Source organism: Heterocephalus glaber, unplaced genomic scaffold (assembly GCF_053883595.1).
Source record: "Heterocephalus glaber isolate CG9 unplaced genomic scaffold, H.glaber_assembly_v1.0 deba00000071, whole genome shotgun sequence".
In the NCBI taxonomy this organism is placed as follows: domain Eukaryota; kingdom Metazoa; phylum Chordata; class Mammalia; order Rodentia; family Bathyergidae; genus Heterocephalus; species Heterocephalus glaber.
The window spans coordinates 35,246,067-35,267,101 of NW_028258137.1; the positions used below are offsets into that span (position 1 = coordinate 35,246,067).

At 45.2% G+C, this 21,035-nt stretch overlaps 2 protein-coding genes across 16 annotated transcripts in view; one reads left to right on the plus strand and one right to left on the minus strand.

Annotated features, from left to right (window-relative positions):
- Brd7 (bromodomain containing 7) overlaps window positions 1–10,967 on the plus strand; it is a 40,824-nt gene extending 29,857 nt beyond the window's left edge. For all 3 annotated transcript variants that reach the window (XM_004847949.4, XM_004847948.4, XM_087206762.1), the window contains 8 exons: window positions 1,594–1,701; window positions 2,417–2,552; window positions 4,592–4,703; window positions 6,431–6,487; window positions 9,293–9,404; window positions 9,839–9,982; window positions 10,153–10,296; window positions 10,614–10,967. In XM_004847949.4, the coding sequence (XP_004848006.1) occupies window positions 1,594–1,701; window positions 2,417–2,552; window positions 4,592–4,703; window positions 6,431–6,487; window positions 9,293–9,404; window positions 9,839–9,982; window positions 10,153–10,296; window positions 10,614–10,669 (869 nt within the window). In that variant the 3' untranslated portion in view covers window positions 10,670–10,967. The remainder of the gene's footprint in view (window positions 1–1,593; window positions 1,702–2,416; window positions 2,553–4,591; window positions 4,704–6,430; window positions 6,488–9,292; window positions 9,405–9,838; window positions 9,983–10,152; window positions 10,297–10,613) is intronic.
- Window positions 1,156–21,035, minus strand: part of Adcy7 (adenylate cyclase 7) — a 65,569-nt gene continuing 45,689 nt past the window's right edge. For 10 of the 13 annotated variants that reach the window (XM_021260933.2, XM_087206735.1, XM_021260935.2 and 7 more), the window contains 12 exons: window positions 20,505–20,589; window positions 20,123–20,248; window positions 19,470–19,541; window positions 18,178–18,383; window positions 17,783–17,873; window positions 17,394–17,549; window positions 16,797–16,943; window positions 16,108–16,212; window positions 15,751–15,865; window positions 14,948–15,072; window positions 14,654–14,735; window positions 1,156–13,660 (listed from right to left, as the gene is read on the minus strand). In XM_021260933.2, coding sequence (XP_021116592.1) covers window positions 13,557–13,660; window positions 14,654–14,735; window positions 14,948–15,072; window positions 15,751–15,865; window positions 16,108–16,212; window positions 16,797–16,943; window positions 17,394–17,549; window positions 17,783–17,873; window positions 18,178–18,383; window positions 19,470–19,541; window positions 20,123–20,248; window positions 20,505–20,589 — 1,414 coding nt within the window. In that variant the 3' untranslated portion in view covers window positions 1,156–13,556. Of the gene's footprint in view, window positions 14,736–14,947; window positions 15,073–15,750; window positions 15,866–16,107; window positions 16,213–16,392; window positions 16,505–16,796; window positions 16,944–17,393; window positions 17,550–17,782; window positions 17,874–18,177; window positions 18,384–19,469; window positions 19,542–20,122; window positions 20,249–20,504; window positions 20,590–21,035 lie in introns of those variants that run through there. The other 3 variants (XM_021260938.2, XM_021260937.2, XR_002396144.2) reach the window with 3 other exon arrangements.

The following is a 21,035-nucleotide window of genomic DNA, read 5'->3' on the forward strand; positions in this document are numbered from 1 at the left end:
GGTTATGCAGGTGAAAATATCTTGGAAACAGGAAAGAACTTAATGTATTTGAAGACAAAAGGCTAACCTGTTAATGTTCTCTGAACATTAATAGAGGAACCAGTGCTGCACTTTCAAAACAGAATTCTTCCTGAGGTATTAGGGATTGAACCCAGGGCCTTCACACTGAGCTATATCCCCTGTACTCTCCATTTATCATTTGAGAATAGGATCTTGCAAAGTTGGTTGCCCTGGCTGGGCCTGGACTTGCTATCCTGTCTTAGCTTCCCAGAGTGCTGGGATTATAGGCATGCACCACCATGCTCAGCCACTTTTATTTTCATATGACCTTTTCATAGTAGAATTGTATATGGTATTTGGTCAAAGAAAATAGCACAGGATTAGAACATTCCTCTTTGAGGGCTGGGGATTTAGCTCAGTGGTTTCACCACCTGCCTCGCAACTGCAAGGTCCAGAGTTCAATCCCTGGTAACAAAAAAAAAAAAAAAAAAAGAATATTCCTCTTCATAGTGTAACTGTGGTGAAAATTTAGTGATGGGAGATGCAACTAGCTTGACTTGGGTAATGCCCTGAGGTGCGCCGATTTCTTTGAAGCCAGTGTGTAGTTTCTGCTGTTGGTCTGGTTTCCTGGTCTCTAGCTCCTTGTGGGCATAATCAGATGTGGCCAAAGCTGATTTGACTCTTTACTCACAGGCCACTGTGCTGGTTGAAAGTGGAAGATGCCCCTCCCTGTTCATCATCTCAGCTTCACCTTCTGGTGGAGATACTGGTACATAAGGAAACCAAACTGCAGACTACTCACCCAGGAGAGAGCTGACTTGAATGTTTGAAGTTTTTTCCTGGGGCTTTCATCACCTCATCACCTGTAGTAGTGTCCTTTGTGGCAGGTGATGGTGTTACAAAGACGAAGACTTTTAGGGGAGAAAAAAAACACCCTTTGTGTTGCATATTTCTCCTGATACTATTCTTTTCCATTCTTTTAGGTGCCCACGTCATGATTTCTGCTTGTATCACGTATTCCCACCTTCAGTTCAGGGATTCATTCCTGTTTACCAAGATCACATTTCTAAAGGCTATTCTTCGCTGCAGTAAAAATATACCTGTCATAGGATATTTTTCCTTTATTTTAGCCTTTTATTAACTGTCACTTTAACATTAAACTTTTATTCCCTGTCACCTTAACATTAAAAAGCCCAGCTTCTAAATCTTTTTTTTTTTTTTTTCTGAGATAGGGTCTCCATAAGTCAGTCAGTTGCCCAGTCTAGGCTAGAGCTTACAATCCTCCTGCTTTCTTATAGGCAGGCATCACCACATCTAGCTTAAAAATCTTTTCTGTAAGTGAAGTGTAACACAGTTATAAAGAATTCTAGGAGGTAGTACTATAATGAAAAAGGACACATTTTCGGTCCTGGCTACATTCTTGCCTTTCTAAGCTCAGATTTTCTTATCTTGAAAATGGTTATATTGAGGGGTACCCAACCTCCTCCGGGGGTGTGTAGATAACATGAAGTAACACACGTGAAAGCACTCAGCAGAGTACCCTATGGATCATTTCCATACATGCTTCTCACTGTGCTCAGTTTTATGTCTTAGAACCAGGCTACTGCCCTGTGAGACTAGGAATGACAACTGGAAGACTTCAGTCTGGAGTGAATACCTTGCAGGGGTTCAAAGAAGATAAAAGGAACAAAGTAACCCCAGGTGAGTATACTGCATAGTTAAAATATTTTTGCTCTTTCTGTTTCAGGCATTTAAGGAAAGAAATCATAATTACCATTCACTGCTTTGTTCACTAGTTCTCTTGGTGGTATTTTTACAGTATCAATTAGCCATTTTATTAACTTCAAAAGATACAAATCAGATATTATTATTCAAAATGAGTTTTTGGTTCTCTTTCTCTTCTTCCCTTTTGTGGGAAATAATTCATTTAAGTTGCGACTTTGCAGATACAGTAGGCTGTCTGTATCTGTAGATTCAGTATCATGAATTTAACCAACACAGATTGGAAATAGGAAAAAAGTTGCTTCTATACTGAACACATACAATTTTCATTAATCATTACTCCTAAACATTACATTATTCCCTTAACATTTATATTAGGCATTATAAGTAATCTAGGGATGATTTATGCTAAAGAGTGTGGGAGGATATGTGTCAGTTCAGTGCAAATATTATTCCACTCATGTGACTTGAGCATCTTTAAGAGTTCTGTATCTGAGTGGGTGGAGTCCTGGAATTAATCCCCTGAGGGTGCTAAGGTATGGTTGTGTCTGTTTGGAAGAAAATAATCTGTTTTAGATTTGCATACCAGTCTAGGAAGCAGTAAAGTCAGAAGGGAATGATCTTTTAATAAAGCCAGAAAATAAATTCACATAAAAACTGAAGAATATTATTACAGTATTAATTTTTTCAACAGTGTTATACTTGAATTATGGGCCTTACAGTTCGTATGCCCCCCATTATGACTCCACTTTTGCAAATATCAGCAAAGATGATTCTGATTTAATCTATTCAACGTATGGGGAAGACTCTGACCTTCCAAGCGATTTCAGGTGAGTCACCATTTATTATTCTGAGTATAGTAATTTCTGATACTAATGTATAATAGTGACTTATGAGTAGACTTCCAAAATTACCCAAATGGTAGGAAATATGTTCAGTAATTTTCTTAATTGACAATAGTAGACCCATAGTTATCCTTTAATGGAAACAAAATATTCTAAAGAGAGAACATATCTCCCTGGTATTGGCATCTGCAGTATTATCTTACAGAAATATGTTTTAAATGTGCAGTGTACCTCAACTGATGCTAATGTTCAGGATCTTGTTACCTCCAAGGGTTATGTGCCATCTGCTCTACTATAACATATTTTTTCCTTTTGTAGTGGTAGGGACCAAACCCTGGGCAAGTTCTCTTAACACTGAGTGACAGCTCCAGCCCTCACTTTAACATTTTTGTGTATTAGTTATGTTCCAAGCTTGATCAGTCTGGGAATTCCCAGTGCATTTTCTTCACGTTGTGAGGTATAGATATGATGACTGATTCCCGAGACAACCAACATGTAACACTGTGTGACAGATCCTGAGGCAGACAGGCCATTGCAGTTACACTCAGCCATTCCTCACTGCATGGTTCTGTGGCTCAGTAACTTCTGTGTTTCCATGTAGAATGATGAGGTATCATCCTAATTTACCAGGGCTGTGGCTCAGGGTGAACTTGGATGTTTCCCTTCTTGGCAGTGGTACATTGTTAACTTTTATTATGTGTGTAAAAAATTTTAACTCTGTAAATTAACCAGTCCCCTGGTTTTCTGACAAAAGGGTATTCTCTTCTCTTGTAAGTATGTGTGGCTTTGTTACTATTATAGGCAAAGGTTTCTAAGGTAGAGATTGGCAGTGGTTTCAGATCAAGCTATTTATTCAGACCTCACCAGTTTAACAGATTCTTTCTGGAGTATCCTATGCTTTCCACAAATAGGCATGTGTGCCCACTGTGTGGCAGGCATTCATCTAGATGATGGAGGTGCCACAGGGAAAGAGTGGTGACAAAGACCCATCTCCTTCTGTCAGATAGTGACAGTGCTTTAGAGGAAGGTAAAGCAACAAAGGAAGATAAGAGTGCTGGGGTCAGACAATTCTTTGCTAAGAAAGAGAAAGTCAAGTAAAAACTGAGGAAGGTAAGGAAACAGCAGTACTGCAAAAAGAAAGAAGAGCATGCACAGCCCCAGAAGTAGCTGTGCAAAGGCCCTGAGGAGGCGGCCTGCCTGACTTGCTCAAGGAACAGCAGAGTAGTGAAGAGCAGAGTGAGTAAAGGGGAAAGTGCTCAGTGAGGTAGTAAGTAGGAGTAGATCTTTGTAAGGACTTGGGAGTTTTATTCTAAGTAAGTGAAGAGACTACTGACTGGTATGAGCATTATAAGCCATCCTGGCTTGTAATTCTAAAAGGGGGTCCTGGCTGTTGCAGAGAGCAGGGATTAAGGGAGAAGTTGGGGGTTTGGTGTCAAGTCTGGATAAGAAATGGACTAGGGGTGTAGCCATTGAGCTGTTGAGAAGGGATCATTAATTAGTAGGACTTTTTACTGATTAAAGAGGGAGGGGAAATGAGATGATCCAGGATTTTCAGACAGTATAAAAAGACATAGTTGCTATTTATGGAAAAGGAGAAGATTTTAGAATACACCTCTTAGGGAGACAACCCAACATTTCAGTTTTGAGTATTTGAAGCCTGCAGTGCTTATTAGACCTCTAAGTGTAGTTGTGACTTTGAGGTTTAGTATGTTTGTGGAGACCCTCAGGGGAACAAGATCACCAAGGTAAGCAAGCCCAAGGGCTGAGCCCTAGGCCCACATCATTGAGGTCTCATTTTTCTTTGGAGCTCCTTCAAGAACATTTCATTTTCACTATGTTCTTGATATTGTTTCATTCTCTGATAATAAATTTATCACTAGTAAATATGCAAATACAATTTTAGTTTAGACAGTTTTACATTGTGGTGTATAAATCAAAGGCATCTAATGGAAAGAGTTGGCTGTGATTAGAAGGACTAAGCCAGTGGGAATGATTTATATGAAACTTTCCCAACTCTCTTTCAGCGTCCATGAGTTTTTGGCGACGTGCCAAGATTATCCATATGTTATGGCAGATAGTTTACTGGATGTTTTAACAAAAGGAGGGCATTCCAGGACCCTACAAGAATTGGAGACGGTAAGAATGCTGCTAAAGAAATAGGGTAGTTTGTTATTGGCTGTGAATCATTAGTCATTACATGTTATGAAACCAGGGATTAACCAGGATGACAGCTAAACTCCATTCCCCTGTAAAGACAGCACAGCACAGCACAGCTCAGCTCAGCTCAGCCCAGCCCAGCCCAGGTGGAGGCCATGGGTGGAGAACAATAAACGAAAAGGAGTAACTCAGCTTCCAGGATCTGTGAGGGCCAGAACATTGCCATCGTCTCTAATCTTGGGAGGAATGTACGATTAAAAAACAGGGTTTGTACGCTGAAGTCAGTGCATGCTGTTCCCTAACAAAGAAGTCTTGCTCACTGGCTTGAAAGTAAGTTGGCTAAAGTGATGGAGGAGGCCTTTTTTCTTACTGTTTGGTAATAACGGTAGTAGGAACCTCAGGTTAGAAACCAAAAAGCTTCCTCATTGCAGCCTAACATTGTAAACTCTCAACAGTTCATAATCTGGAGTAATTCAGAGTCTTGGCTCAAAGATTAGAGCCAGAAAATGTTCCCACTGATACAGAGGATCTCCCCAGTGCCCTTGTTAACCATGGTTGGGGAGCTATGTATCTCATGGAAGTTTTCTTTGGGGGTGGGGAGGGTTCCTGGTGTTCGGAATTGAACCAGGCCCCTCACACACACTAGGCAAGTGCTATGCCACTGAGTTACATCCCTAGCCCCAAAGCCGTAAGTCTTCATGGTGGCTCTGACTGCAGTGCCTTGTCCTTACCCACAGTTGCACGTCATAGTAGTTCCCTGTCTGCAAAGCTGTGCGCAGTGCCTCAAGTTTAATGAAATGCTATGAAATCCTAGGACATGAACTACTTCCTTCCACCTAAAAATACCTTTACATCAATTCAGAAGTATTTTTACTATATATTTTCCCATCAATACATCTGAATTAATTTTTTACTAAAATTTAATAGCTTTTGAAATCCAGCAGTATAATTTAAAACATAATTTTTCTGTTCTTTAACCTAGCAGTTCCTCTTCTCAAGATTTATCCTAGAAAATAAGTTTTATATATAAGGATACATTTTTTATAATTTTTAGGAATTGAGGAATACTTAAATGTTTTTTCAAAGAAAACATTTTCAGTTAATGTCTGTTATGTATTTGTCTTGTTTATGTGTGCTTTATCTCTGATGGGTAGGATTATAGAAGCATCCCCATTCTCTGTAGAATTTGCTTTGCATATTTTGTAGTAATCCCGTGCTGTCTGAGAATTGCACAGTAGTCCTTAGGCCTCCTTCCTGTCTTGTCAGAATCTTAACCTGTTGTTAAGAACAGCCTCTATTTAGGTACTCATATGCTGTTTATCAAATACTTTCTTCAACATGTATAGCTTTTGACTAGATACAGATCTCAGCATCACCACTAACAAGTACCCCACCACACAAAATACTCTCAAAATGCTAATATTTTTAATTAAAGTTATATTCTAGCCAGGCATGGTGGCACACATCTGTAATCCCAGTACTCAGGAGGCTAAAGCAGGAGTATTGCTATAAGTTTGCGGCCAGCCTGAGTTACATAGTGATACTGTGTCTCAAAAAATCAGTAGGTGGATGGATGGATGGGTATATTCTAGTAACATATGTTCTTACTATTTTTATATTACAAAACTTCTGATGGTTTTCTGTTTTCCTTAATATTTGCTTTTTCATCAGTGTTTTCATAAGTTATTTTTCTTTACCCTTAACAGTCATCACCTGAAGACGAAGGCCAGACCAGGACACCAGACACAGCAAAAGAAATGGAGGTAAAATTTCATTCTTTACAAGAAATAAGTGAAAAATTAAACTAAAAGATCTAAATGATAAAACTTTATTTTAAAAATATTGTGTCATTTGTGATAAAAGAAGTTATTTTTGTCAGTAGGGAGCTTAGTACCTCACACAGTAGCAAGTATGCTAACGAGGGAACCAGAACCAGTTGTCATGCATTGTCAGCCACTGGGCGTAGTGCCTAGGATGGAGAGCCTCACTCCCTGGGCAGCTGTGTGGATAGGGTTGCAGGATGAAGAGGCAGCAAGCAGGGCCTCACACCTAAGTGGATAATGACAGCTATCCAAGAGCAGGGCACAGGTGAGACCAGTTTAAAAAGCTATGCCCACAGTTTGTAATAGCTAAAGCTTGGAAACAGCCCAAGTGCCCATTGACTGGAAACTGGATAAAGATAATGTGGTTTTTTTCATAAAATGGAGTACTACTCAGCCATAAAGAATGAGAAACGGGACCTTTATAGCTAAATGGATGTATATTGAGACCATACTCTTAAGTGAAATAAATAGGTCACACGTGTAAATACCGAATAGTTTCTCTATAAGGATGAAAATGATTAAAACAAATAATTGATAATTTGAAATAGGAAGAAAAGGTCCAAAGAGGTAGGGGAAGGGGAAAGGAAAAATTATGAGAAAAGAAAAAATGGAAATGAAATCTATAGAAATAGGGAAGGGCAGAGGGGGTGAAGGGGGCACAGGTAATGGGGAAAAAATAAGAACCAAGATATATCATGTACAGGTACAAGCACCCAATGATAAATGTAAACGAATTGTATACCTAAAGTGTACCAATAAAAGAATTTAAAGAAAAAGCTGTGCCCAAGCCAAGCATGGTGCTATACACGTATTCCCAGTTACATGGGTGGCTGAGGCAGGAGGATCCCAAGTTCAAGGCCAGCCTAGGCAACTTACAGAGAGCCTATCTCACAATAAAAAAGGATTGGTGTGTAGCTCAGTGCTAGGGCATTTGCCTAGCATTTGTGAGGCCCTAAGTCCCCGACTTATGAACAAGTTCCATTCAGGGAGAATTATTCATAAGTCAGATTCATTCATAGGCTGACAAAGTGAGTCTTATATAGTACATCTGTGAAAGTTTGCGACTTGAATGTTCTTAAGTCGGGGACCTACTATATAACAAAAAAACAAAGCAAGTAAGTGACCCAAGGGTTCCTGGGTGGAGTTCAGGTGGTGAGTGTGCATAGGTGAGGCCCAGACAGTGGAGAGGCTTCTGTGCAGCTGGGGAGTTTAGAATTTACCCACAAGAGGGGACCCTCTGATAAAATGTGGAAGGAGAGGACAAGTGAAGAGCTGCAGGACTTGTCAAAGCCAAGAAAAAAACAAATCTATGACCTGCATACCCATTCAAAGGTAGAAAGGATTTAGCAAAATACATAAGACCAAAAATTAATGTGACCTGGTGCATGAAGCAGGTAATAGTACTAGCTCATATAGGAAGTGCAGGAAAAGGAGTACACCTTTGACACAGAAAGAAGTCACATGCCACTTCAGATGTGACGAGTGTGACTTGGGACATTGCTGGAGGTGTGGAGCTGGAACTCGAAGATCTGGGCTTGGTGATGTGGAGCTGGAAGTTACTGATGTAGAAGCAGGGTTTTATTCCAGTCATTAGAATGAGAAAATGGGGAACCTTGGAGAAGACCAATAGTTGAGTGAGGCAGGAAACTTATGAAAGAATACTAAGGAGGAGAGAGAGTGCTGTGTCAGATGCTGCAGAAGCCCAGTAAGAGGAAAGTACAAGTGTCATTTTTAACCTTGATCAGAATGATGATCTCTGTAAGATGGTAGGGGCAAAAGGTAAACTTCAGAGAGTTAAGTGACAGGAGGAAAACCAGACTAAAGGTTGGACAGACATAAGTCCTTTAGCTAAGGGGAAGGAAGACTCAAGATGTGAGATCAAGTAAAGACAGGTAAAGATGTAGATGGTGTGAAAAGAGCTATGTTTTCAGGAAAAAGGGAGCCAAGGAAGGTCATGTGGTTAATGAGGATGTAAAAGTGAAGAATGGGAAATGAGTATTGAGTGGAGTTGTGAGGATCCAGCTGAAAAGACAAACCATAAATATATACTAGTGCCAAGTTAGTTTTCCTACATTTCACACTTTGAGCCCATTTGTAGGCAGAAGAGTTAGGTATTCAGAATAAGTTTGGACTGCAACATCAAATATAAGTGAAGTCACTAACTTTTTTGGTAATTATCTGGGGTGATGTATCCCCCACAAGCAACACTGAGGTTATGGAAACTTTGAGTCTTAGCATTCCACAAATAAAACTCTGCCTTTCTTAAGAAATACTGACAGCCTAGCTTTGGGGCCTCAAGGAGGCAGGAAGCATCATAGACTGTTTTAAAGATCTGCTGTAGAAATGGAAGTATATGGACTGCATGGGTGGGACATTTGCTTTTGAGTCTCAGAAATACAAGGCATTGTCATAATCACCATAAGGACTTCAAAGCTCAGGCAGTGATCAGGCTCTTTATCTTTAGAATGGTGGACATATGAAACAAGTAATGCAAATTTGTAAGACATCCTTACATTACTGAGCAGTGTGAATTTGACACCTATTTTGCCATGGTTTAGGAATGGCATTTTAAAAGGGTATTCTGGGAAGACATTTTTGGTAGTCATCCAAATCATGCCTCCAAAGTAAATAGGTGGAATGGCTTTGCCTCTAAACACAAGTCATCTTACTGGTTTTTATGTAGCACTAAAAACCTTAGTGGCTTAGCAAGCTCAAGTAATTGCCATTTTTTTTCTTTTGACTCAGATTACAGAAGTAGAGCCAGCAGGGCATTTGGACTCCAGCACTCAGGACAGGCTCACAGCACTGAAAGCAGTAACAAACTTTGGTGCTCCAGTTGAAGTTTTTGACTCTGAAGGTGAGTGGCTGAGACATGTTGCTGGAAACATTGAACAACATGAGCAGTTGAGACACTGCCACAGGTTAACGTGGCCATGCACCACAGAAACATCTTGGCCAACCAAGTTAAATGAATGGTAGAAAGCCAGGCATGGTGGCGCACACCTATAATCCCAGCACTTGGGAGGCTGAGGCAGGAGGATTGCTACAAGTTTGAGGCCAGTCTGGGCTACATTAGTGAGCTTAAGACCAGCCTTAACTACATAGCAAAACTGTCTCAAAAAAGAATGGTAGAGCTTGGCTGTGGTGCTGGTTTTATTGGAGGGGCTTTACACCCTTGGGGGGTGAGACTAAAGAACAAATAGCCAAGCCATAGAGCATAGGATTCAGTTTACAACATAAGATCATGCTCAAGTGTGCCTGGGTTTTCATCAGTGTGTTCTTACCCCTCAGAGGCTGAAGTGTTCCAGAGGAAACTTGATGAGACCACAAGATTGCTCAGGGAGCTCCAGGAAGCACAGAACGAGAGGCTGAGCACTAGACCCCCTCCCAATATGATCTGTCTCCTGGGTCCATCATACAGAGAAATGCACCTGGGTATGTTGGGGGATGCTTAAAGGAAACCCTTCTGAGTAGTGACACCACCATAAAGTAATGCTCAGATGAGTACCGTGGATAGTGTACTTTACGCATTTATACATTTGTTGTTGGGATTTTTTAAAAATAAGGAACCACTTTTCAGTACCTGGAATTTCTTTTTCCCCTAGCTGAACAAGTGACCAATAATCTTAAAGAACTTGCCCAGCAAGTCACTCCAGGTGATATCGTGAGCATGTATGGAATACGAAAAGCAATGGGGATTTCCATTCCTTCCCCCATCGTGGAGAACAACTTTGTAGATCTAACAGAAGGTATGTCCCTGCTTTCCTGGGAGAGCGAGGGGGCTGTTGTGAGTAAAAGTTGCATCAGTCCTTTCCCTTCAGATAACATTTGAGACCTTTTGTCTCTGAGTTCTTAAGGTATAAAACTACTTTTCATTTTCTATCTGTGTAAAGAATCAATAAAAATTGCACACATTTGCCAAAAAAGCTCCAATAATGACCTAATAATACAACTTTCCTTTAACCTTGACTGTGATACAGAAGAGCTATCATTTCTGAATGCTAGCTTCATCTTCATTTCCGATTAAACTGGAAAAAACCGCTGAGCAAAGTGTTGTCTCTTTCAGATTTGGAAGAACTTAAGAAGACTGATGTTGCTGAGTGTGGACCTGACAGGAGCTGAGGCTGTTATTTGATTATATATTATGTACATATTTTTTTCATTCTGAACTTGGAAATGGTTTTCAAAAGATACTATTTGTAAATTGTGTTTTTAATTAAACTTTGGAACAATCAACTTTAATGTTCCAGAGATTGGGATTCTATTAGGTAATAAAGTTGAACCTGGGGGCCGGGGATTTATCTCAGTGGTTTTGCTGCCTGCTGCGCAAGCCCAAGGACCCGAGTTCAGTCCCCGGTACCAACAAAAAATAAGCCCTGATACATTTAAAAAATAAAGAAAGAAATAAAATAAAGTTGAACCTGGGACTCTTGATATCGTAATAACTAAGTTACCCCTTGACCTTTCTGCAGGCTTTCTGAGGATAATGTGACCCAGAGAAGACCTCAGATCATTGTATCATCCCCTAAAAGAAGAAAATCCTCAAAATCATTGAAATTCCTCATTTTTCACATTTGACACACTCCCTATTAAAGAAATTATGACTGAGTAATTCCTAACTTACCAGGTACCATCTCGATAATTTATCCAAAGAGTGTTCCTTATGAGGAAGGAATGGGGCTTGGAGCTGTTGCCATACCTGGGCGGCATTCTTCAGAGCAGTGCTGATGCTGCTTGTGTTTCCCCAGCCATAGCATAACTAAGAAGCTCCTTAAAAATAGCCCCACCCAGGGAGATTTTGTCCTTATACCATGGAAACAAACCTAAAATAATTTTAGGATTCACCAGTATAGTTCTGCTCTCTACCTGATGGGAATGATATCCTTGTGCGTAGTAATTAGGGCCCTCACCACGCCCCAGTCACTAAGCTCAGATGAATGGTGATTCTTCTGAATCTACTTCAGGACATAATCTGTTCAAAATAAAAAGCAAATATTGGACTGGGGGCGTAGTTCAGTGGTAGAGTGCCTGCCTAGTATGTGTGAAGCTCTAGATTCAATCCCCAAAACCATAAAATAAGTAAATCAAAGAAAAAAAATCCAAGATGTATATAGTCTTAACTCTGTGGACAAATTAATGCCCTTATACAGTGCCTTTTGTAACACACCCAGAGAGGAAGCCGTTTTATATTCTCTTTTTTTTTGAGATAGGGTCTCACTGTGTAGTTCAGGCTGGCCTTGAACTCACTATATAGGTCAGGCTGGCCTCAAGCTCACAGCGATCCTCCTGCCTCAGCCTCCTGAGTGCTGGAATTACAGGCATGCCCCACCATGCCCAGCCCATTTTATATTTTCTTGACTTGAAAATTAACATGGAACAAGAACAAGGAAAGGAAAACTGATTTTCTTAAGAAATTTAAAACAACTAATTTAAAAACCTACTTAGAATATTATGCTAACAGTTCAGTTTGTTTTTATCAAGTCTAGAAGCTAATCTCTCAAATACAATTTAGGCAATACTGGACTCCGGTAAACTGAAGATTAATAAGATAAATTTGGAACACCTTAGGACAGTTTTTCCAGATTGCTAATATAATGTATCAAGAACAGCCCAACACTGATAGTTTATAAAAATGAAACAAAACAATGTGACAGATCTATAAATAATCTTACAGGGAACAAACCCTAATCACTTGCATACCCGACCTCAAAGCATATTTCTGTATACTGATGTGTTACAGATACAAAAGTATGCAGCAGGTAAGTATCATCTTTTCTGTTAGGAAATTTCCTTAATAAGTAACCAGAAAGACTTAAGGAGTTATTTGCCATAGTCAGGCCACCTTAGGGAGAACTCTTAAGCCAGTCTTTAACCCAATAGAGAGGGTCATTGTTGGGAAACATTTGTTCCTGCCAAAAGAAAATGACACTTGCAAAGTTACTTGGTAATTGAAAAACAGTCATTAAAAGAAACAAGTGATTCTTATGGTCAGTTAAACTATAATTTGAACATTGAAAACTAAAAACTTATAAAACATTATCTGAGCACGGTGCTTTAAATGAGGATAAAATGCATGAGTGGTGACCAATTTTTAAAACTACTTGCTGGGGGGCCAGAGATTTAGTTCAGTGGTTCCGCTGCCTGCCTCACAAGCGCAAGGTCCCAAGTTCGATCCCCGGTACCAAACAAAACAAAACTACTTGCTGGGACTTCTACCGAAGGAAGAGAGTACCTTGAATGTTGCAAGAGTAGAAACACAGCTCGAGAAGCCCATGCACTGATCCATGTTTACCTTATGTCAGCAACAGGAGCCCTCCTACCCCAGGAGCCCCCAGCTGGGCAGCCCTGGCCTATTAATTGGGAGAGCACAGATTGCAGTCCAATACTCCCCTGAAGTTGGCCCTTTATGTGAAAAAGGGGTGTAGAAAAAAGCAATTTAGGCAAGGCTTGCTGGGATTTTTGCCATAGAATTCCTTTACAGAGCAAGTGTTTTGAATGCCTACTGATTTCAGTTGCATATGACATAGCAGGGCTGCAGCACCATTTTGCAAATTAGAATCAGCCCCCCTTCCTCAGGCTGGTGAGACAAGCACACAGGCCCATTTCGACCACCACCCCTGCCTGCACACTATTCTGCAGCAAGGGTGGCAGTTCATCATGGCCGCTGCAGCCCTGTATAATTAATCTTTTGAAGGCTTCTGCAAGATTTTCTGTATAACTTCAGGGGGCTCATGGCTGGCTGCTAGCTATGAATCCCTTCGATGTAGTGACATTTAGTGGTGTTACCAGTAGATGCTCTGGCAGCAGTGAAGTCAGTTCAGAAAAGGAACAGGCAGGCAGTTTGGTTTGACTTCTTCCAGCTCTCTATGGAGCTGAACCATGGTAAGATACCATCTCAAAGCCAGCTTTTTACCTTGACTCATTTGGGTTCAGAGAAAATATCTCATCTGTCAGAACCTGGCTTCCTGGGTGGGGGAACCTTGATACATCTATTGCTGAGTAGATCCTTCTAGTTTTGAAGCTCTCCAGAGCCAGCTACATGAAGACTAAAGAAAAGGAAAGATGTAGTGCAGCTTGTCCAAGGTCTCTCCACATGGTCTCCATTGCTTCCCACTGAAATAACACGAGATAGTTAAGAATGCAGGGCAACCTCAGAAGTGCAGAAGTAGGGCAGAACTAAAAGGTGGTTCCTTGCTCTTAAGTTTTCAGCGTACTGAACATGTTCCCAGGGGGCTTCCATCACAGCTGCCTGACTCAGAGCCAAGGTTCACTGCTCCTTGCCTTCTTGCTGTGAGCCCCATTCCCCCACAGCCAGCTAATCCCATTGATGGACACTGGACAGTAGTCCTATTTACACGTACCCTGGAGATTTTTGTCCAGTATCTAAGAAGTCATTAACAAGGTTAAAACCCCTATTAAGAATGTATCTATTTAAAACACATCCCAGAGATGACAAGAAGTAACAAGTGCCCACTGTGAGTTTTTTCTCTACTGGTTGAAACCATTTGTAAAATACCCTTTTCCAATTCCACACCTATGTGAGAAATTCAGCCTCCCATGGCTTGTCTTGCTAGGGAGAAGGGAGGCTCCAACCCATGCTAGAGAACTTGGCTTAGTCCTCCTTTGACCTAGAAAAGGTGAGTCTCCCTTGTGCGTGCTCACAGGCTGCCAAGGTGGATGTCTGTCTTAGTCATGGTCTAAGATCACCTCCACAGCACCTGGGAACAAAATTCCAGCCACCAGCACAGTGGCATCAGCATCCCAGGAATCATCTTCCAGCTGACCTGGAAACTTTCAAGTGACAGCACAGAGGTTCTGGCTGCACCATGTGCTATAGCTAAGCAGTTGCTTCAAGCAGGATGTGGTGCATGTGACTGAGACTCCTCTGGTGCAAATCCCTAGCAGCCATGCACAGCCATCTGCTGGGGGGTGGTGATGGCCAGAACCATCCACGGCCTTTGCAACTGGCATGGGACCAGCTTCTTGACCTGCTCTGGGAGGAAGCCAGCTTCTCACCATGTTCTGACCCCTCCAGAAGCCTTCAGTTCAGCCCCAGCCCCTGAAACTTGACAGTGTCTGTGCACACAAAGTACGTCCGAAGCTCGCCTTTGCCTTTGACGTTGATCAGTCCCCGGCACTCACAGTAGTAACCCAGGCCCTGGAGGATGGTGCATGTCTCTTCAGTAACCTGAGCAGGGAAGGAAGCGGGAAGAAAACCACTGTGCTAGAGACAGGTAGTAGGGGGCCAGCCAGCAGCATACACGTCTGCTTTGTCTCAAAACTGTGGTGGGTGAGAGTGACACAGCTGAGTGCTGGTAGAGCCAGCTCTTGGGCCCAGGACCCCTCTCTTAGGGGGAAGGTCTTTCCCCTCAACCACACTCTTCTGCAGTGGGTTTTTACCTGGATTTTCCCAAGTTCTCCAGTGCTCTCCATGCGGCTGGCAACATTTACTGTGTTCCCCCAGATGTCATACTGAGGCTTTCGTGCCCCAATCACTCCAGCAATCACAGGCCCATGGTTTATGCCTAAAGATAATGTTTACAGTTGGCACATCCCAGAGGCAAAGCTGCAGGTCACAGAGCCCACCTCGAAACCACAAAGAGAAAACACCACGAAGATCAAGGTCGGGTTGGGGCTGTGTCCCTTGCCTGTAGCTGGAGATGATCATCTCAAGCAAGGCATGCCCTGGCCAGGCCAATTCCAACTCTCCAACATTCAGGAAGCTGGGACTTGTTAGTCTCTGCCAGTCTCCCTTTCAACAACAAGTGGGCTTTAACCACTGACCCACTGAGCTAACAATGACTACTTAGGTTTAATAATTCTGCTTTGCCATCAGTGTGTGTGTGTGTGTGTGTGTGTGTGTGTGTGTATATATATTTTGGTACTGGGGATCGAACGCAGGACCTTGCGCTTCTGTGGCAGGCAGTAGAACCACTGAGCTAAATCCCTGGCACTATCAGTATATTTTAAGGTCACCTATTTATACTTGTGACTTTGGTACTTCTGTTTTCTATAGTGATATATTCTTACTAAAATTTTAGGTAACTACAAGAGCAATATGCAGAGAAGTTCAGAAAAATTATCCAGCCTCTGCACTTGTCAGATCAGAGAAGTTTCTGAAACTTGGTAGGAGATGACCCAATACAGTGTGGCCAGGAAGATTGGGAGAAGCCATCCCGGGCTCCCAGCAGCTGGGCCCTCACCAACTCGGAGGCGGAAGGAGTTGAAGGAATGCCTGTTGATGCCATCCAGCTTGCTCATCAGGGCGATGCTGAACTCCACCAGGACCCCGATGTGGGCATGCTGCCGCTCCAGGTCCTACAGGACACAGGCCATGCAAAGTCTTATCTCACAGACTCAGGGGTGGGGCTGCCGGTGGGCAGAGTCACCCTTCTCCACCAAGGCACCCACTCCCCACCTCCAAACTTCTCCAGGCTGAGCTATTCAGGTGTCTTTACCCTCCTTCACAGGATGGGAGAGAGGAGAGCCCCATTAAGTGGAAAGTGACAGGTCTGGAGGCTGCCTGTTGTGTTTCCCCTCCCAGGTGCTTCAGTAAGTACCTGGTTCTCATGCCCTGAGGGGACACTGAGCCCTGCCGCTGCCATGTAGGTGCTCCCGATGGTCTTGATCTTCTCTACACCACTGAACTTGGGCTTTAGCAACAACTGCAGGACAAAAGGAAGATGCTACAGTTGGAGGCACACAGGTGCTCAGAAAGGGCGTGGGGCTCCACATGCAGATGTGTCTCCTGGGGGCCCTTCCAGTCAGAGCTCTCGCCCAAGTGCAGCGGGAGACACCTCTCCCTCGTCCCTCCCCCGATCCCTTTAAAGGAGCAAATACTCAGCTCAGATTCCAGATTCATCGCCTGCAGCAGACTTCAGCCCCAACTAATGTCCTCTGAAATGGTTGATAGCTCCAGCATAGCTGGAAATCTGCCCCTCCTATGAGGACCTGAATCTAATTTTAGCAAGAGACGTTAACAAAGTATTGGCTGAGTAAATCAATAAAGACAAATTTGTTCCTTGTATATTCTGTAATGTGTGTCCCCTTAAAGAAGCTGCCTTGTTTTGGGTCTGAAGCCAGGGCCTCATGCATGCTAAGCACACGATCTGGCTCTCCCGGAGCTACATCCCCAGCCCGACCTCACCTCTTTCATGGCAGTTAGGCTGTCCCAGCCTCCACCCTGCATTTCCTGGCCAGGTGGAAGCCCAGAGCCCTCACCCCTCCGTGGGCTGGGCAGAGGCTATACCTCATCAAAGTCAGCGATAATCTCGTTTAGCAGGCGCAGACACTCCAGCCCTTCTTTGTTGACATCACACTCTGTGTAGAACACTTTGAAATCCGGCACGGACGCAAACATGACACAGACACAGTCATAGGACTGATGGTACCACTCCTGGAACAGGGTGAGGGGAAAATAGGAACTTATGGCCACTTTGCCTCTGGAAGCGCTGGGGACAGGCATGGTAGCAATCTACCCAGTGAGCTTTCAAGGGAGCAGAGGACTGGGCAGTGGTTCCCCACCCAAGCCAGGGCTGTGAGGATACGGGTGGTGGCTCTGAATCGGAGGGTCGGGAGGTCAGGCATAGGCTGGTGGCACCCTGGGTACACATACCCCTTAGGAGATGGGTCCTACATTGGGCAAAACACTTCTCAGTTTCCTTAACTGGAAACCCCATCTGTGATGTAGAGCCCAGGTTTTTACTACTAACTGCACGCTGTCTACTGACGCAGGGAGAGCAAGCCAGGCAAGCCTACAGCAAGCAGCTGTGGCAGCTCTATAGCTCTGTACTGCACCTGGCAATGCATCTGTCCCTTGCTCTCCCACCCCAGTGCCGGGCTGCACCTCGTTTAGCTTGTCGCCAATGAAGTGGGCAGCCACGTGGGCTGGCAGCACATTCTCAAGGAGGAGGCGGTTCACATTCTCCATGGTTTCAAACTCCTCGTGTTCCTTCTTGAACTTCTTCTTCCACAAACAGTCCAAGCGGCAGTAATAGTCAATCTGCAAACTGGGACTAGTCAGTGCCTGTCCTGGGGGGTGACACCCACCCAAGGGGCTGGCAGCCACAGCTGCAATCCTAGGTGCCCACCCTGAGCTGTGCCTGCCATGTACCTCCCAGCCCAGGGATTGGAGCTTTCATGAAAAGAACTCTGCTGCCCACAGCCCATTCTGTACCCCATCTTGCCTCTATCAGGGAGGAGAGACCACGAGGCTGGACTGGGACCCATATCCACCTGTCTGGACAGCATGACAAGGGTGATGTAGAACAGGACCAGGTAGAAGTTGATCATGGTCTTCAGATCCCTCGCTGAACAGCAGTGGCCACTGTGGATGCAGGGGTGACAATCAGCCCCTGCTGACAGCAGGTGCACAGGGCCAGAACAAGGGCGAAAGGTGGGCAGACCTCACTGAGGGACATCTGAGCTCACTCCAAGGGACCAGAATCAATCACAGAAGGGTCTGAAGGCACCCAGGAGCCCTCAAGAGGATGGGACAGGGACTTGGACAGTGGCATAAGGACTTGGCATAAGGGGCAGACAGTGAACAAACTTTTGCTTGACAAGGCACCACGACAAAACAGGTGCCACAGCCGGCCACAGAGGAGACACGCAGCAGCATGGGGCCCTACCTGGGGGTTCTGTTGGTCTTGGTGAGGTTGCCTGGGCAGTCGGTGTCAGTGAGGTTGCCCAGGCTGCGGCTGCAGCATGCAGAGAGATTGAAGAGCACCAGGTAGGCCACCAGCGCCACTGTCAGCAGCAGGACCTTCAGCTCCAGGCTCATCCGCAGGAAGACAGAGCAGGCAATGAAGCCCAGGATGCAAGTACAGCTATAATACTAGGGAGATGGAGGTGTTCCTCAGGAGGCAAAGGTCACCCCACCACATCCTATCACCAGGATCCTCATGTCCAGAGCAGTTACCACAGGGAGACAACTGACTGTGGCACCAGCAGAGTGAGCAAGGGAAGCCAGGGTCCTGGTGCTACACTCTTATAAGTAAAACTACAGAAGCTGGGCTCAGTTAGGGGAAAATGCTAATAATGCCACAGGTGCTGTGTGGGTCTCATAGAGCAAGGTCCAGTGAGTAGTACACACATATCTGAGTGATCCTGTCCCCTGATTGCTTTCTAAAGCAGATCTCTGCCTCCACTACTCTCTTGCTCAGGATTGTGCTGTGGCTCCATGCTGACCCCAAGATAAACACTGTGCTCCTCACCCTGGCAGTCCCTGACCTTGACCTGGGTCAACCCGACCTCTCTGGCTTCATCTCCCAGCTCCCCCTGCCACGATATAAACCCTGGAAACCATACTGAGGCATGCAAGCCTCAGCTCCTCACACTGTCCCTTCTTCCCTCCCTACCCCAAATCGCTCAGCCCTTTAGAGTCCTGCTCAAAACTCCCTGACCTCCCCTCTACACCCTGTGAAGTTCAAGGTCCTCATTCCACTTATCTTAGGCCACTCCAGGCACAGGCTGTGATTTGGTGTCAACCTGCACAGGGACCAGCACTGGCTTTATCACCTCTGAAGCTCAGGTGTGAACCTCCCTGAGCTGAGTCCCCACTTCCCTGCCCACCCCACAGGGCTGAGAGCAAGCATTCAGACTTGGCCCAGCCCAGGCTTTTCCCCAGCTCAGCCAGCCAAGGCCCTGCCTTCTGCCCTTCCCAGAGACACTGGACTCACTCCCCAACAACTGTGGTCTTGGGGCCCAGAACCAGTCTTTTCTTTCTTTCTTTTTTTGTACCAGGGATTGAACTCAGGACCTTGAGCTTACAAGGCAGGTCCAGTGCCACTGAGCTAAACCCCCGGCAAGAACCAGTGTTCTTAACACCAGAGCTGGCCCACTGGCAGGAGCACCCCAGTGAGGACACCTATGCCCAGGGGGCCGGGTTGAGCTCTGTTGGGGCCAGGTCAGACACACTCACCGGGAGAAGCTCACTGCTCCTCGAAGTCTCATTGCCTCCGGGCACCCCCAGGGCTTGGTCAGGCATCAGGGGCTACAGAGGAGACAAAAAATCCTCATCAGGGTTGGTCCAGGGGATGGGGAGCCTGTTACCTGCCACAGCCCAGAGAGATGAGCCCGAGACAACCACGGGCACCATGATGGCTTGAAGCTGTACCAGGCTCAGCGCTGAGCACTTTCCCTGTGGCTCAGGCAGGGTGGGGTGACCCACGCTCCCAGGGGCCCCTTCTCCCCTGCAGCCCTAGGGGCATGTAGCACTACAGGAAGGAGCTGGAGTGGGGCATAACCCATAATGAGGAAACTGAGTTCCAGGGACGATGAGACAGGACCTCCTCAGAGCCAAGGAAGAGGAATGTGACATCAGGACACAGGTGGCTCAAACATCTTGTCCTTGTGGGGTTGACCAGATAAACACCCTGGGTGTCCCAAGTCCTCGCTTGAAAGGGTGAGGAGCTCTGGGCCTTCCCTGAGGACCTCACAGGCCCACCCCCCAGAGCCTACAGGAGTTAAACCAGATGCAACTCTAAGGCAATGAGATCAGAGTCCCCAGGTCAAAGGCAGGCTCCTCCACCCAGAAAGGGTGCCATGGTACCAGGTCCCCGCTCCAGAACTGACCAGGTTGATGATGGCGACAGTGAGCAGGCTGCCGATAGTCAGCACAGCCAGGGACAGCCTCAGCAGGGGCCGAGTCTCCACCCTCTCAGAGATGGCCTTGAGCATCCCCTGGGTCGGGCAGCACCTCTGTGGAGACAGGTCGATTTACCCAGTGCAGGCAGCAGAAGGAGCATGGAGTCTGTCAGGGGTGCCTGGGAAGGCAGGACCCTTGGGAGAGGCAAACTGTCCCACGCAGGAGAGGCAGGCACCCAATGCCTACCCAGAGCAAGGCTCAGACCCCCAAAGCTCACCATGGAGGGGCCCAGTCAGCCCCAAAGAGGGAAGGAAGAGGCTGTGGGGCCAAGGACGCACAGCCCTGCAACTCAGGGCCCTCTCCACTCACCATGAACTCCGAAGCAAAGCATAGGCCTAGCACCAGTCCCAGCAGGCCAGCCACCAGCCCAAAGGACACGCCCAGAGGCACCATCCTGGAGAGGAAGAAAAAACCTAAGTGCCCAGGACCCCTCCCACAGCCCCAGTTCTCCACCGTACATTCACCTGCTCCCGCCCTGATTGCTATTCTGCACAGCCAGGGGGATCTTTGAGAACTGTGGTCCAAATGCCCCACCAATAATACACAAGCCCTGCCCAAAACATAAAGGTCAAGGTTAAATTATGTCCCCTGGGGCTAACTATGTAAGAACTGAGCATTATCACAAGCCTTTGGACTTGGGTCTGGCACATAAAAATGATATAAAAGCATTTCCTATTTTGTCTTTATTAAGTACACCCTAACCCTCAATATTAGTCTGTCCTTTGGACTAATGGCCCTTCTAGCAACCACTAGTGGCCAACCTTCGCTTCCCTCCCTCTGACCTCACCCCCATTATCCCTGTCCCCCAACAGCAGGAGTCTCAGGGGCTCCCAATCCAGA